This window comes from Pantherophis guttatus, chromosome 1, assembly GCF_059756535.1.
Source record: "Pantherophis guttatus breed Tessera chromosome 1, ASM5975653v1, whole genome shotgun sequence".
Classification (NCBI taxonomy): domain Eukaryota; kingdom Metazoa; phylum Chordata; class Lepidosauria; order Squamata; family Colubridae; genus Pantherophis; species Pantherophis guttatus.
In genome coordinates, this window is record NC_142063.1 from 263,271,934 (window position 1) to 263,288,378 (window position 16,445).

The following is a 16,445-nucleotide window of genomic DNA, read 5'->3' on the forward strand; positions in this document are numbered from 1 at the left end:
GAAGGTTGCAGGTCCCGTCCCCTAAGGAGGTACATCTGGTGGGACTCGGAAGGGCCTTCTCCATGGTGACTCCCTCCCTCTGGAACATCATCCCTCAAAAAAAAAGACTGGCCCCCGCTCCTGACATTCTTTCAGAAACCCTGAAGACATTCTGCCAGTGAGCCTGGGGAATCCAGAGAGGAATGGAGTCCATTAAATGGCTGGTATGAGTGTGTGTTGTCGCAGGAATGGGGGGTTGTTATTTTATTATTTTTATTTCTTTGATGTGTTTTTATTTCCTGTAAGCCGCCTTTAGTCACCATGAGCAAGTAGGTGGCAATATAAATTTCCCAAAATAAATATGATCTCATGAGAAAACCATGCTGTTTTCAGACTAGCATGATAAAGATTGCCCTAATGGCCTATGCTGATAGACAAATCTCTTAATGTGAAAAATAGTTGCACAGTTTAGCGTAAGCTTAAAAGCCGGAGATCTTAACGGTTCTACATTCTGTGCAACTTCTTATAACTAACAGAATAAGATAAGTAATAGACTAGAGCTTTCCAGGGGGATAGGTGTGTTAGTCTATGCCAACAAAATGACAAATATTTGTGACTCCTTAAGAGAACAGTATAGTAATTTATTTTTATAGCTTTTATTTAAAAAAAAGCTGCTATAGCTTTTACAAAATATTATAAAAATTACTTCAAAGCTTTTGTGCATCTGATGGATGTATATATAATGTAGTCCATAGAAATTTGAGCCATAACGAATGTATTAATCTAATATGCCAAGAGACTCATTATTTATAGTAGTTCAAGTTATCAACAGCTACATTCCTTTTTAGGGCCATTGTAAATCCTCATTTAGTGTATTTAAAGCTGTAAATCATATTTCCTGTCCTAGGTGAGGAACTGAAAAGTGAATAAAAAATACAGATCCTAAAAGTTGAAGATACACTTATTGCTAGAAGCAAATAATTTGTGAAACACTAACATTGTTCCTCTGCAAATTTGACTGTTATGTGGTCGTATATGATTTTAAACCTGTCTTCTTCCATCTGGATATATATCCATTATGGATATATTTTACTGTCAATCATGAGAACAAGAGTACAATACACATGATAGGCATCTGGTTTGGAGAAACTGATGAGTTCAGTGAGACATTTTTGTATTCAAGAAGTTAGCTATAGAATCATGGTAGGCTGACATTTAAAAAAGATGCCCCTGTGTTCTTTATTACTCTCGGTATTTATAAGGGGGATATATCAAATTGTTAAAAAGGGTACTAATATTTCATTTACATAAAAGACTCCTGGAAAAAGTGAAGAAAATAATCCAGCAACGGAAAATCTAGTTCAAGTCTAGATAATCTTATGACACTGGTTTGAGAGCAATTATTAAACTTGGAGGAATTAATTCCTAAGCAACATTCTTAAAATAACCCTGCAAAAGCTACCGTTAAGATGTAAGCAATGCATAGCAATAGAGTAATAGGAAACGAGTGGGGAGGCTAAGTTTAAATTTATCCTCAACAGAATTCATTGCATGTCTTTGTTTCAGTCATTTTCTATTAATAAAACCAATTGTTAATAGGGATTGTTGTGAGGATGAAATAAATGGAGATTCCCATGCAAGACATCTTGAATTTTTGGATAAAAGGTAGAATAGAAACTTAATAAATCATACAATCACAATTTTCAGACTTATCACTTGGTGCTTAATGTGGCGGTTTTTCAGAATTTCTATTCTGACAAGATGTAAAAAAACCAAACAAACCAATATACATGTGAACATATGTCAGGACATCATCTGGATTAATTCTCCATGTAGGAATAGCTGTTTTTTTGTAAAGAATTTGCTTTCTGATTATTGGTCCTCACATAGATACAAAACCAATTTACCCATTTTTCCTTTGTTCATCTGACTTCATTTACATTTTAACAACACACCTCCACTAGTCTACTCAGAAGAAAGGCCCATGGAGTTCAGTTTTGAGTTACAAATGTTTGTATAGATTGTACCAAAATTATACTTGGTGATGCTCAAAAATTTATATGACTTGGCTTGCTATTAAAAGTATTTTTTTCCTCTAAATTACATAGATGTGTGAATAGAAAAAAATACATACAATGGGAATAGTTGAATTTTCTCTACCCTAGCTAGATTTTCTACATTGTATTTCCTACTACATGCTGAATATTTCCTAGGTATCAAATCACACATTAGGGCTCAGTTTCTGAATAACTTCTTATGGGCATGACTATTCAGAAGCAAAACAATGTATTTCACATACTGTGGACATAATCCTAAATTTAATGATGATGTGAAAAACTCAACAGCACAATGCATCCTACAAATACATGCCTGAAAAGTACCCTAATGGGATTAAACCTCATTCAACCAAGTGTCTGCAAAAAAACAAAAACTCAGGCTTATTGCACTCTTTACAAACACACATCTGCATTTTCATCCCTCGCTGAAGATGTAAACGCTGGCAAATTGAACAGAAATTAGGTGAAATGTGTCACAATTCCTTTTGAAGTAATGCGATATCATTCCATCTTTGTCACTTATTCGGTTCAAAGCTCTCTGCTTCGCTTTGGAAGCGGCGGCAGTGCAGAGCAACGCACTCGGCTTCAGGTCCCGTCGGGTTCTATTGCTGCTAACTTTGTGGACGTGTCCAGCTAGGGTGGTTTTCTTGTCACTTCTTTTCGGCCCTGGCATTCACACCAAAATCGCGTTGCCAATGCCGCCTTCTGTGATGTTTTTCAGCTTCTTGGGACAAAACTGCAGTCTCGAGTTTGCTGGAGTCTCTGTCTGTCTGTCTGTGTGGGTAGGTGGGTGTCAGAGCGAGCGAGAGCGAAAGAGCTGGGGTGAGAGACGGGGGAGGGAGAGGGATTGTTAGATAGACAAAAGATATCCACAGAGTTTAACTTGATTATTTTAATTGTTCGTTTATGTTAATTTAGAGAGAGAGGGAGAGAGAGAGAGGAGGGGGAGTTATTAGATACCCAAAGTTACCCAAAGTTTGTGTTAATTTAGAGGGGGGAAGGGTTGTTAGATGGACAGACAAAGATACCCAAAGTTAAATTGGATTATTTTAATTGTTCGTTTATGTTAATTTAGAGAGAGAGAGGGAGGGAGAGAGAGAGAGAGAGGAGGGGGAGTTATTAGATACCCAAAGTTAAATTGGATTATTTTAATTGTTCGTTTATGTTAATTTAGAGAGAGAGGGAGAGAGAGAGAGGAGGGGGAGTTATTAGATACCCAAAGTTACCCAAAGTTACCCAAAGTTTGTGTTAATTTAGAGGGGGGAAGGGTTGTTAGATGGACAGACAAAGATACCCAAAGTTAAATTGGATTATTTTAATTGTTCGTTTATGTTAATTTAGAGAGAGAGAGGGAGGGAGAGAGAGAGAGAGAGGAGGGGGAGTTATTAGATACCCAAAGTTAAATTGGATTATTTTAATTGTTCGTTTGTGTTAATTTAGAGGGGGGAGGGGTTGTTAGATGGACAGACAAAGATACCCAAAGTTAAATTGATTATTTTAATTGTTCGTTTATGTTAATTTAGAGAGAGAGAGAGGGAGAGAGAGAGAGAGAGAGAGGAGGGGGAGTTATTAGATACCCAAAATTAAATTAGATTATTTTAATTGTTCGTTTGTATTAATTTAGAGAGAGAGAGAGAGAGAGAGAGAGAGATGGAGGGTGGGAGGGTGGGAGAGAGGAGGGGAAGTTATTAGATACCCAAAATTAAATTGGATTATTTTAATTTAATTAATTTAATTTAATTTAATTTAATTTTATATGCCGCCCCTCTCCGAAGACTCAGGGCGGCTCAGAATACATTTAAAAAATCATTATAAAATGATTAATTAATTGTTTGTTTGTGTTAATTTAGAGAGAGAGAGAAAGGAGGGGAAGTTATTAGATACCCAAAGTTAAATTAGATTATTTTAATTGTTCGTTTGTGTTAATTTAGAGAGAGAGAGAGAGAGAGAGAAAGGGAGGGAGGAGAGGGAGAGGCAGAGAGCGAATCTATTTGCGTAGCTCTACCTACCGGAAGTTGTTTCAGGTCTCTTTTCTTTCTTCCGGTGTAGAGCAGAAGGCCGCGGGCGTCTCTTAGCAACCAAGCAGACGCTGCGGCAGCGCCGGGAGAGCCATGTCGAAGTTCGGCAAAAAGAAGGAGGGGGTGAAATCCAACAATGTTCTCCAGTCAAATCTGCCCGCGAAAGAGTAAGACCTGCCTTTTTCGCCGGAGGAGCTTTCTCCCCTTCTTCAGTCCTCACCGCCCCGCTTTTCGCGGGCGAGACGAGGCAGTGTGTCACCCTAGAGAGGGGGAATCGTCTACTTCCCCCCACTCCACCCCCCTTTTCCTTGGGGAGACCCCCAGTTGCTCTTCCCTTTGAAATAAAGCGGGTTGTCAGTTACCCTCGATCGTGCGGAATAATAAGAACGACAAGGATGTCTGACTATCACCTTGGCTTAAGTTTAGAATTCAGGGGTCTCCAACCTTGGCCACTTTAAAACTTGTGGACTTCAACTCCCAGAATTCCTCAGCCAGCTTTGCTGGCTGAGGAATTCTGGGAGTTGAAGTCCACAAGTTTTAAAGTGGCCAAGATTGGAGACCCCTGGTTTAGATTGTTTTAAATTATCAGAGTGCCCGGACTCTACATCAATTGGGATAGTATAAACAAACCATGTTATGTTGCCTTGGGCTTCTTAGAGAAGGGATAGAGTAAATGACACACTGCAGCTTCTTTAAAGATCCTTACTTTGGGGTGGTTGTGTGCAGCATGGACATTTGTGGTAGATTCTGCTGCTGCTGCTGCTGCTCCCCCTTTTTATTATTTACTTATGAAGCCAGAAACGGATTAATTATTATTAAATGTTTATTTCACCCTTTTTTTTTTGTATATAACTCAAAGCTGCAAGCCATACCTAATTCATCTGCTTCCTACTTTTCCCACAACCACCCTGTAAGGTAGGTAGGGCCGAGAGAACACCCACCTTAGCCACTGTACCAAACTGGCTCCTGGTGATGGCAGAAGCCTTCTATCCACTCCTCAGATCATTTCTGCCCATTTTCCGCAGCATCTATCATGGAGATAGAAATGGGAAAATAGAGGCAGTGTTTGTAGGGACACTCTAAAATGAGGGATCATTGGTGCTCTCTGAGCTGGCTTGTTTTCTTGCAGACGTTTCATTACCCGAATTAGGTAACATCATCAGTACTAGTGATGATGTTACCTAGTCTGGGTAATGAAGCATCTGCAACAAAACAAGCAAGTTTAGAGAGCACCAAGGACTCTCATTTCAGCCTTGAGCTACAAATATTCTCTTTATTGGTAAAGTAAAGTAGTGATCTGAGAAAAGGTAAAGATTAGTTCAGTATCTGGCCTCAGCTGACTAAGGTGGGTTGTTTTCACTCCAAATAAAACTGGTTCTTGATCTAACATCTTCAGAGTTCATTTGTTGTGAATCAAATAATTAACTCAAGATATAAAACAGGCTGTCCCCTGAGATGAGGGTCCTACGGTACCCATCTTGGACGTCCAGAAAGCTATGAAACCCTGCCTTTCTTGCCAGCACTGGACTGGGATGATGGATGATCCCAATATAGGTGTGGATTCTGTTGAGAGTTTGCTATATGATGCTCAGCTAGTAAACAATGATTATAATTCTGTTTTTTGTTTTGCTTGGAAGGGTGTTACTATATTTTTCTGTGTATGGATGAATGTTAGCTACCCAGATTTTGTACATAAAGAGAGGTGCCCATATAAGTTGTCTAAATAAATAAATAAGAGCTAACGTATAAGAAAGTATTGTTGTAGAAACATGAATTAGCATGAAATAAAAGAGAAGTAAATAAACTAGTTGCCCGTGAAATGAAGAGAAAGGTGATTTTAATGGTATTAATGGATCAGATTGAAAGAAGTGGCTTGGGAGGTGATGCACAACTTGTTTAAAATGGGTATGAAGATTGCATTTGCATCTGGCAGTTGGAACAATGCTGTCATTCTTTTCTAATCTAAGTGAAAGATAGCAAAATTGAATATAAAACTACAGGCAGTTAGCTTGCTAAATGAACTTAGGAAGCTGTTCAGCAGAATTCTGATCAAAAAAATACAGGAAATGATAAAGATCATACTTCTTCCCTGCTGACATTCTGCTCTGTGGTGCCTTCTATAGCCACTATCAAATCATCCTTTTCCTTTCAATCTTTTATCTACTTTGTTCTTCTCTGGATACTGTCATGACCTTTAAAGTGTCCAAAATCTTTTAAAAGGATAAACATACTTGAAAAATTAGGGAAAGGAGTGGGCTCATCTTTTCACTTAAAACACAAAAAAATATGTATCTTCATGACAGCTTGTACAAAATACAAGAAAAAACAGATTTCTGAGCAGCCCCATGTCATGCTGCCTCAGCTGCCATAGCATCAAAGCCTGCTCTAAGAGAGAGGAAGAGGCCTCACCCAGAAATAAAAAGAAACATATTTAGCCCTCCTTAACACCTCAGATTTTATTCAATAATAGAATAGAATAGAATTCTTTATTAGCCAAGTGTGATTGGACACAGAAGGAATTTGTCTTGGTGCATATGCTCTCAGTGTACATAAAAAAAAAGATACATTTGTCAAGAATCATAAGGTACAACACTTAATGATAGCCATAGGGTACAAATAAGCAATCAAATCATATTAGGAAACAGTATTAATTGCACTGTTACCACAGTCATCTTTGTCCATTCATAATAAAAACATTATAGGAGATTCAGCTATTGGATAGGATGATAGTATTCCTTTCCCACTACCTAGACAAATTTGACATCAAAATAATGGATTATTTTGCAAGATCAGAATGACTTACAGTTTTTTAACCATTAACCAACTTTTCACAGCAAGTATATAATGCGAGTATGATAGACTTTCTGCATTCATTCACAGGTTAACTTTGGGGGGGGGGGGAATAAGTGTTTAGAAAATCAGAAAAAATAACAATTTTTACAGGTAGATTCCAAGTATTACTATCTGTATTTGTGTCAGAAGCTAAACTAACCAAAGGGGGCTTCTGGATTGAAAGGATTTGCCAATGACAACACTGTTGCCCAGGGGATGCCTGATTACCAAAAGTAATGCAACCTTCAGAGGGGCTCCTTTCATATTCCCCACTATTACTGTAAACTTTTTTTTTGTCTTTGGTAGACAATCAGCTATATACATGTATTCTGAATTTCTGATTTTTTTAATGACAGCAATCACTTGCCAGTTGTAGGTTTTTTTAAAACTGAATTTGGAGTTCATTTAGACAGAATATGTATCAATCATGTTTGTGATCTTTCTTTCATTAAAAATGCCAGAAAGCAGAAAAAGCAGAATATTAGACATGTGTTGCTTTGTATCTTAGGTTCCAGAATGGCTGGAGATTAGCTAGTTTTAAAATAAAAACTGAACATTTTTTTTTAAAAAAAACCTCTACTGGGGCAACTGCAGGAAAAGCTGAATAAACTGATTGAACTCCACCAGTCAGAATTCTTTGGCTGATGGGGTCTTCAGCATATCTCCCCTGCCCAATTAGGTGGGACTGGGCGATGTGATAGAGTTAAGATGGTTCCATAGATAACCTACCCCCCTGCCATATATGGTTTTTAAAAGTCATAACCAAAACTTTGAATTGGACATGGAAGCAAACTGGCACCCAATGCAGCTTGCGCAGCAGCGGTATTACAGTTCCCATTCTTTGGGGACCCAAAATTGCCTCCATGGCCGCTTTCTGTACCAGCGGAAGCATCCCAATATTTTTCAAGGATAGTTCCATGTAGAGCACATTGCAATAGTCCAAACAGGAGATGACCAGGGCATGAGAGACTGAACAGAGAGCTTCTCTATTCCTAACTGGTGCAGAATATGATATTGAGCAAAGGTCCTCCTAGCAACAGCTGCTACCTGCTTTTTGAGCAGGAGCCATGATCCAGGAGGTCCTCCAGATTATTTGTTTGCGGTAGTGCAACCCCATCTAAGATCAAAGATGATAAACTTCCAGATCCAGAGGGGTCCATCCACAGCCACCCCATCATATCAGTTGAAGCCTATTCTTGCCCATCCAGGCTCCCACAGCCTCCAGGGGCCACGAAAAAATATCCACAACATCATTTACTCACCTGGGATGAAGATATATAAATGGGTATCATCAGCATACTGGCGATAACTCATGCCATGGTGACTGTGATCTCACCCGGCCATTTCATGTAGATGTTTAAAAAGAGCAGAGAAAACACCATGCCCTGCAGCATCCTATAAAATAGGAACCATGAGCTGGACTTCTTGCTCCCTATTGACACTGATTGAGTCCAGCCTCAGAGGAAGGAGGTAAACCAGCACAGAACTGTGCCACCCACCCCCAACTCCCTAAGTCAGCCCCAAAAGATACCACCGTCAATGGTATCAAAAGCTGCCAAGAAATCAAGAAGAACAAGGATGGGTGCAGTGGCTAGATCCTTTTCTTATGTTTAATTATGACTAGCCTATTGTAGTTGGTATATGAATTAAAATCATGTTTGGCATTTTGCATTTAAAATCAGATATATATATCTATATATCTACAGACAGACACACGCACACTACTTTTTAACATATGGAGTGAGTAAAAGCATTGCATAAGGCTTCAGTTAAGAAAATATCACAAGTGATCATTTTCTCATTCAGTGTCATTCATATACCCATCTTGCATGGGAAGTCCATTTAAAACATAAATTGTGATTTTCCTAACTTAAAAAAGCATGGCTTTTAGAACAAAATTAGATTTATTTGTCATACGGTTTGTTTTGGCATGACCTTTTTAAAAATCAAAATTGATGTTCAGATTGGGATTGCAGTCTGGATGGAGATGGGCTATTAAATCTTTTACACTTACTATTGCACTTGGAGGAAAGCTCCCATTGGCACTAAACAGCTGTTTGCCTCCCTTTAATATTAAGTGCTGAGGGCCTTGATTCTCACTGGGCCCATTTCAAATGCAAAATTCAAAAACTTTGACCCTTTTATATCATAGACAAGTTCAAATTACGGTATTCATTTTTAAAATTCATGCTAAGCTAATTCAAAAAATACAAAATAGATATGTACCCTGTTTCCCCAAAAATAAGATATCCCCTAATAATAAGCCCAATCGGGCTTTTGAGTGCATGCGCTAAAATAAGCCTTCCCTCTCCACCCCCCCAAAAATATTTAAACACAGAGCTGGAAATTAGGTAAATCGGCAAGAGGTGTCCCATCTTGCTCCATGTGCCGCAAAATAATAAGACCTCCCCAAAAATAAGGCCAAGTGCTTATTTCGGGGTTCAAAAAAATATAAGACAGGGTCTTATTTTCGAGGAAACATGGTAATAGATATTTTGATGCCTGGATTTGATCAGATGGAAACATTTGTGTGTTTGCCTATGACAAAATAGTCACGTTTGTCTTGAACAAAATAGTCATGTTTTCCTACAAAATTAAAATGCAAAAAGAAAGTTTTATACATTTTGTTATGTTGCATGCCACCTGTTCTCATTTTCTTCATTCTCTCATTTGATGTATTATAAGTGATTCCTCTGCATTTAAAAGTCCCCATTTGTATCTCTTTTAGCAAAACGTATTACTAATAAGGACAAAGAATTGAAAAGGTTTAGCTACCATTATTTTTGCTCTCCAAATAATATATATTATCAACATCAATCAAATTAAAGTAATAAAAATTATGCTGTCATTGTGACCATTTGAAATCTGTGCCTAGAAAATTGACTTGGAATAATAGGCTGGGAGTGCCAATTATACATTTCATAAGGATAAGCAATGTCATTTGGAGAGAGAAAAATATCAGAACTGTTTGATATTTTAGTTTTTTTTAAATCTTAATAAATGTGTATGCATATAGGATGTTACAAAATCTACTCATTATTTTGACAAAGAGCAAGTGTAAGCTAATTTATGACTCCAGAAATATTGTACTTTAATCTGAGAATGCAATGATGCAGACTTAATTTTTATACAACCCTATGCTACTCTGCTGCTTTTATAAAATTGAAGCACAGAATTATTTTTTGCTTCACATTTGCAATGAACAACGTCTTGATAGGTTTTGTGCAACTCAGTTTGATTTTCTACCCCGGTGTCTGTGTAACCAGATACTGCTTCCTTTGCAGTCAGCCTTTACTGATTAATTGGGGAGGGGGCTTTCTCATGGATAAATTAAATGATATCAGGAATCTCAGTCTAATAACGAAACACAATACAGGTAATCCTCAATTTACAACCACAATGCAGCCCCAAATTTATGTTGCTAAGTGAAACATTTGTTAAATGAATTTTGCCCCATTTTACGATCTTTCTTGCCACAGTTGTTAAGTGAAACACTGCAGTTGTTAAGTAAGTATCTGTTGTTGTTAAGAGAATCTGGCTTCCCCATTGCTTTTGCTTGCCCAAAGGTCACAAAAGTTGATCACATTACCCTGGGTCACTGGAACCGTCTTAAGCATGAGTCAGTTGCCAAGCTTCTGAATATTGATCACGTGACCATGGAGATGCTGCAACGGTCGTAAGAGTGAAAAAAGGTCATAAACCCCTGTTTTCAGTGCCATTGTAACTTTGAACAGTGACTAAATAAACTGTTGTAAGTCGAGGGCTACCTGTATAACTGCATGATTTCAGGAAGCACTTTTTTTTTTGAATGTCATCCAATATGGCAGTTTGCTGAAGTGAAGTACAAATTAACTGTTACGATATTTTCAGGATCAGACTCAATAAATAAGTTGAGAATTATCAATTCAATTAAATCACTGTTTATTTACATAAGGCATTCTATATTCACTGAATATTCACAGATAGAAGCACAGAATGGACGTATGCAGCTCCTTATATATACAATGGGTGGAGCTAGATATGGGAGTGGTGAAATGTGAATACATTAAGAGGTGAAGAATAAGTTAACCCCTGATACCCTGTTCATGTACTATTTACATAATGGAGAATAAGGCATTTACTTGTGACATTAACAATAGTCCCATTTTTCTGGTTAGTTTTACTTGTATTAGCAACTATTTGGACTTAGGAGCGTCTTAAAAATTGAAAACAAATATGAAAATATTTGTCACGTAAAAATAAAATACCATGTTAGCAGAATATAGTAAACTTTTCGTATTATATTTCAGCACCTGGTTTCTTTCGGGATCAGCTTCTACTGTAAATCCTCAAGGTACTTCACCTGAGTCAAAAAAAGGAAGATTTCCTATCTGGCCAGAATGGAGTGAAGCAGACATCAATGTAGAAAAGTGGGATGCTGGAAAAGGTGGAAAGGAAAAAGATAAATCTGGAAGAAGCCCTATTCTGGTACATTTCCTAAACTTATCTTTTTTTCCCTAATATATAGAAATTTATTCTTATTGCATTTTTCTTACCTATTGAACTTTGAAATTTAGTTGGGTGCTAATCTAGAAAGTTGGCATCTCATATGTGATACATGAGAAGAATTGGGGAGGGGGGGAAATTGTTACTATGTTTATTTTGATATTTTAATCACTGTGTGCAGTGCTGAAATCAAAGTGATTAAATCACCAATGATCTGTTTGCTGGCTAGTTGAACTAGCTGGTGTTTGAGTTATAAAAATACTCAGTTTCATCATAACTCATGGGGGAGAGCATATCATTGGGGAATGATGTTTCTGCCTTTTATTTTCAATTTGATGATTGCAAGAGATGGGGAGACTTGTGGTAACTCTACGTTTTCCACATGTTGGTTGACAACAATGACTCGACTTTACCAATGTGATGTGGACCTTTGACTGTGCATATGTGTATTTCATGACCATTATTTCATTGTTTGCATATTTGGATTGCTGCACTAGTTTCAGTGTGTCATAGTTTTGACACACGGATCTGAATCTGCTCCTAAGATTTGAGGAGACAATTTGGAATTTGATCAGGAACAACTTTTTGTCTGTTTGTTCTATAAGTGAAAAAACAGCGAGTGAAGAACAGCAGAATGCTCCTTTCGACTCTCTGTTGCTTTTTTTAGCATTATAGTTGGGTTTCTCCCTGTGAAGCTTGCTAGACTGGTGGAGTTGCAACCTTGAAATTTCTCTGTCGATGGCTTCCTTTGTTCTTTGCAATAGAGAGTTGTCAAGTGATAATGGTGAGAAACACTCTTCAGCAAAATTTAGATATGAGGAAAACCAAAAGTTTACCAGCATTACAAAAGACTAAGTATAGACCCTTTACAATAAATTTAAGATTTAAAGTTTCTGAAGTCGACTTTTCATTATTTAGAATATCTCAGGACTATAATTAAAAATTGTTGTTTGTGTTTTGTATTAAAATAAAATCAGTAAGCATTAAAATCCAGTTTCCAAAAATTTGAAACAGCTCTTTTTATCATGGACAAAGCCATAGTCATCAGAACAATATACATCCCCAATGGAGACTTGTCTCTCAGCTTTCTTTGCTTCTGAAACAGAACAGTCAGAAATGATCTTCTGCACTCCCCACTATCAGCGTAGGGTTGCCAGGTGTCCATTATTTGAGCGGACAGTCCACTTTTTTCACATTATGTTCACTATTTTTTTTCACAAAATAGTGGACATTTTTTTTATTCAAAAGCTTTACTCAGCAGATAAAGCATCGGTCAATTATGGAGTGAACAAATCTGTTTACCAAAAATTATTGCTGGAAAATGACAATATTGTAGCTGCTCATTGCAATAATCACATTTTACACAACAGCGCAAAAAATGCATCAAAGCAGTTCTCTTTTGATATTGAAAATGTAGTGCTGAAGGTTTTTGCCGAATTTTCGAATTCTGCGAAGAAACGAGAAGAGTTGAAATCATTTTTTGAGTTTTGTGAGTCAGAATTCCATGAAGTTTTGCGCCATGTTCCAACACATTGGTTAAGTTTGTTTAAAGCGGTCGAAAGACTTCTTTTAAACTGGATACCTCTAAAATCGTATTTTATTTCTGTTGGATCTGATGAGTGCCATAAGGTTATCTGGAACCTTATTTCGGATCAGGAAAATGAACTCGCAAAGGACGATGAACCAACAATTTCAGAATTGTATTTATATTTCACGCACTTCTTAATGTCAATAATGCAAGACACCCTACTGAAGCTGGAAAGCAAGAAAATTCTTGCATGTGATCTTCACATTATCATGTGTAAGCTGCGTGATTCTTTGCAAAAAAAATACGATGAGCAGTTTTTTGGAATGAAATTTTATTTTATTTTTATTTGCCTTACGTAAAATTTTATTTTATTTTTATAAAATTTTATTTTATTTTATTTACGTAAAAATTTTATTTGCCTTACGTAAAAAACATTTGCCTGAGAATACCATGCAAAAGTTCAAGAAAGAAGCCATCAATGTGTATCAAAGAGCCATTGCGTACCTAGAAAAGTGGTATAATTTCACTGATTCAGTATATGAGACGCTAAGTTGTTTCAATCTAATTGATCGCAATAATCCTCCAACTTTAAAAGAAATGACGAACATCTGATTATTATCACCATGGCGAGAAGAACTTCCACCCAACACTCTCTTCGATGAAATTTCTGCCTTAGAAGAAGTTTATGTTCATCTGCAGGGCGATTCATCCCTTGATAAGTGGACGTACTTTTTCAAGAAAGAGCCAGCTCCGAGTTTACTGAAACTGTTCCAGTATTGTGCATCAATTCCGGTATCAAATGCAAACGTTGAACGAATTTTCAGCGTCATGGGAAATTTGTGGACTGACGAACGTAACCGACTGCTTGTACCATCAGTTCGAAGTGAACTTTGTATGTTTTTTAATATTTCTCAACGTTGTACTGAAATTAAAGAATTATTCCTTAAACACAAAGAATTGATTAAAGCTGTGCAGTCAAATAAAAAATACACACGACAGCAAAGTAAAATGTAATTTAATATTTTACATATTATTATAATATATTTGATGTTTTGAATTTTAAGTAAAGTTTTGAAGTGATTATTTTAATACGTGTTAAAATGTTTGTAAGAAAATATATAATGTAATTGTAAATTTTTTAAATTTTTTTTACTACTTGACACCCCCCCCCCCCGGCTTGTCCGCTATTTTTTGGAAGCAGACCTGGCAACCCTACTATCAGGTTTGCAACAGAAAAGGATGTGAGGAATTTTACACCATGCAACAAATTTAATCTTTTTTCCAATTCCAATAGAAATTTGCTTTGATTTTTCATATGAATTGCAAAGCCATATATATCCGGCCCTACTCCAGATTGGGTTCTTTTCCATGTGAAATATGTGCAGAGCCCAAAGGGGGGTGCAGAAAGGCTCCTCAGAACTTTGTTAATGGAAATCGTGAAATTTTGAATTTATTTGGATCATACATAGAATTTATCTCTGGGTTTTTCAATTACTCTGCTCATTTTACTGTAATATTAATAATACATTTTTTAAAAAACTGCTATCTTTAGACTGTATTAAACAGTTTATATTCTTGAGTTTTTGAGAATTAGTTACATATAAAATAAGAGTCTTCATAGTAACATATGAAGAAAAAATGCATTAACAACTTAAAATAATTATTCTGTGAATCCTGTTATTAAAAATGAGAGTGGTGGCAGAGGGCTGATAGATGGTGAAGAAGCTGTTTTGTCTTCTAACAACCTGCCTAATATGTAGATACTGTAGTATCTATACATGTAGTATGTCAGTGCCTTCATTGCCTGTCATGGACAACGAAGGTGTTCTCTACTTAAGACTTGTACTTGTTATCATATATTAGACATGGTTATAAAAAATAATCACATCACAATTCATCAAATTAATCCCAAAATTGTGTGGCATAATTAGGAAAAAAATATTTTACAGAGTCAATATACAGAATAGTTTATATATTTTATTTTAAACTCCCACCCATAGGCCAAAAAGAAATAGATGCAAAATGTTGGGGCTATTTCCTCTGGTGACATTACTTACATTACTCAGAGTCATAGAAATTTTACCAATTCTGCAAAAAAGAGTCAGCTATTAGGATTTGCTTTAAATATAATAATACTTAGATTAACTCAGATCAATTCATTAAATTAACAGTCAGACTCAACTGAACAGATAACATCAAAGTCCTACTACATTCAGTTAGTGTGGTCTACATATAACTAAATAAGAATTCAACTAATTTTTCTTTCAATTAATGTTGCACACAGCATGTCTTTGAAGATCCAGAAGGAAAACTCGAACTTCCCTCTTCACTGAAAGTGAGTTTTTGGAAAAGGCCTCAAGAAATTTTAACCAATAAGGTAAGATGCACCTAATTTCTGTTTATCTATTTAAAATTTTGATGTTCTTTTTTTTAAAAAGTTTATTTTTCAACTTGTATAATGCACAATAATATGCAAAAAAGAATTGGAGTATCCTTTATTGCAAAACCAATGTTTATTAGAAATGTGAAATGTATTTCTTATAATTTAAAAGCTCATATTGAGCTCCAGAATTGTGAAAATCAGAATTCAAGAATTTGGAATTTCTATTCATTCAATAGTTTTTTATAGTTGTTCCATGGTCATCTTTGTTCAGAGATTTTGAAGGGTTTTCAGGTTTTCTCAAATATACGAATAAGGAGAAAAACAGAATATGTCACCATGGAAGACATTATTACCCCTTCATATGTTATTGACCATTTCATATTAACAGTATTCTGGATACCTGATTTATTACCAACAAAGTATATATTGCTCAACATATTCTTAATCAGTGTACAAGTCTTTTGAGATACATTTTGATATATAACTTTGAGCCATGAAATATATGGATTTTCATTCTAATATTAATAATTTATGTATATGTTAATAGAATAATTAAATTTCTTATTACTTTTAGGTTCCTGTAGTAGTAAAAAATGAAAGTTGGTTTGATCTTTTTTCACCAAATGAACATTTAATGGGCAGTGAGGTATGGAATAATCATCCTTTATAAGAAATAACATACATTGAAATATTTGTTGTTACAAAAGTATAAAAGTGGCTTTGATCTGAAAAAACAAGAAGTATCGAAACCTGTCATGCGACACAGTAAACTGATTTACTAAAGTGCCACTATGCAGAGAGAGATAAAGATGGGATACCAGGCAGCAAAATGCTGGCTTATTACTTGAAAATAGTATAAATGAACATTTATCTATTTATTTGTTTAGTTTAAATGCTTCCCATCTCCCCAACTGGGCAACTTCCATTAATTGTGTCTGATGGCATACTTAGTGTATGTTTATGAAAAGTCAGTATAGAGCTATTTAGTTAAAATATTATGTTTTCATTAGAAAATTGAAACAGGGTTTAGAATAAGGATGTTCTAGCATTTTGTTCATTTCACATTTTTAAGCAAACTACCAGATTCATAGTTTTGCAAGCTTTTTCAGATAGAAACTTCATTCATATACATTCATTCTTAGTTGGAAATCTTTCAAAATTTC

At 36.0% G+C, this 16,445-nt stretch overlaps 1 protein-coding gene and 1 long non-coding RNA gene across 5 annotated transcripts in view; one reads left to right on the forward strand and one right to left on the reverse strand.

Moving 5' to 3' along the window:
* Positions 1-619: 619 nt before the first annotated feature.
* Positions 620-4,179, reverse strand: LOC132712014 (uncharacterized). The gene is made up of 2 exons (XR_009622722.2): positions 4,046-4,179; positions 620-2,853 (listed from the first exon to the last, which is right to left on the reverse strand). It is a non-coding gene; the product is annotated as an uncharacterized LOC132712014 (long non-coding RNA).
* The window catches only part of ADGB (androglobin), a 93,701-nt gene continuing 81,309 nt past the window's right edge, over positions 4,054-16,445 (forward strand). For 3 of the 4 annotated variants that reach the window (XM_060692269.2, XM_087882844.1, XM_060692271.2), the window contains exons 1-4: positions 4,054-4,221; positions 11,176-11,353; positions 15,184-15,276; positions 15,857-15,928. In XM_060692269.2, the coding sequence (XP_060548252.1) occupies positions 4,148-4,221; positions 11,176-11,353; positions 15,184-15,276; positions 15,857-15,928 (417 nt within the window). In that variant the 5' untranslated portion in view covers positions 4,054-4,147. The remainder of the gene's footprint in view (positions 4,222-11,175; positions 11,354-15,183; positions 15,277-15,856; positions 15,929-16,445) is intronic. The other variant, XM_087882843.1, reaches the window with a different exon arrangement.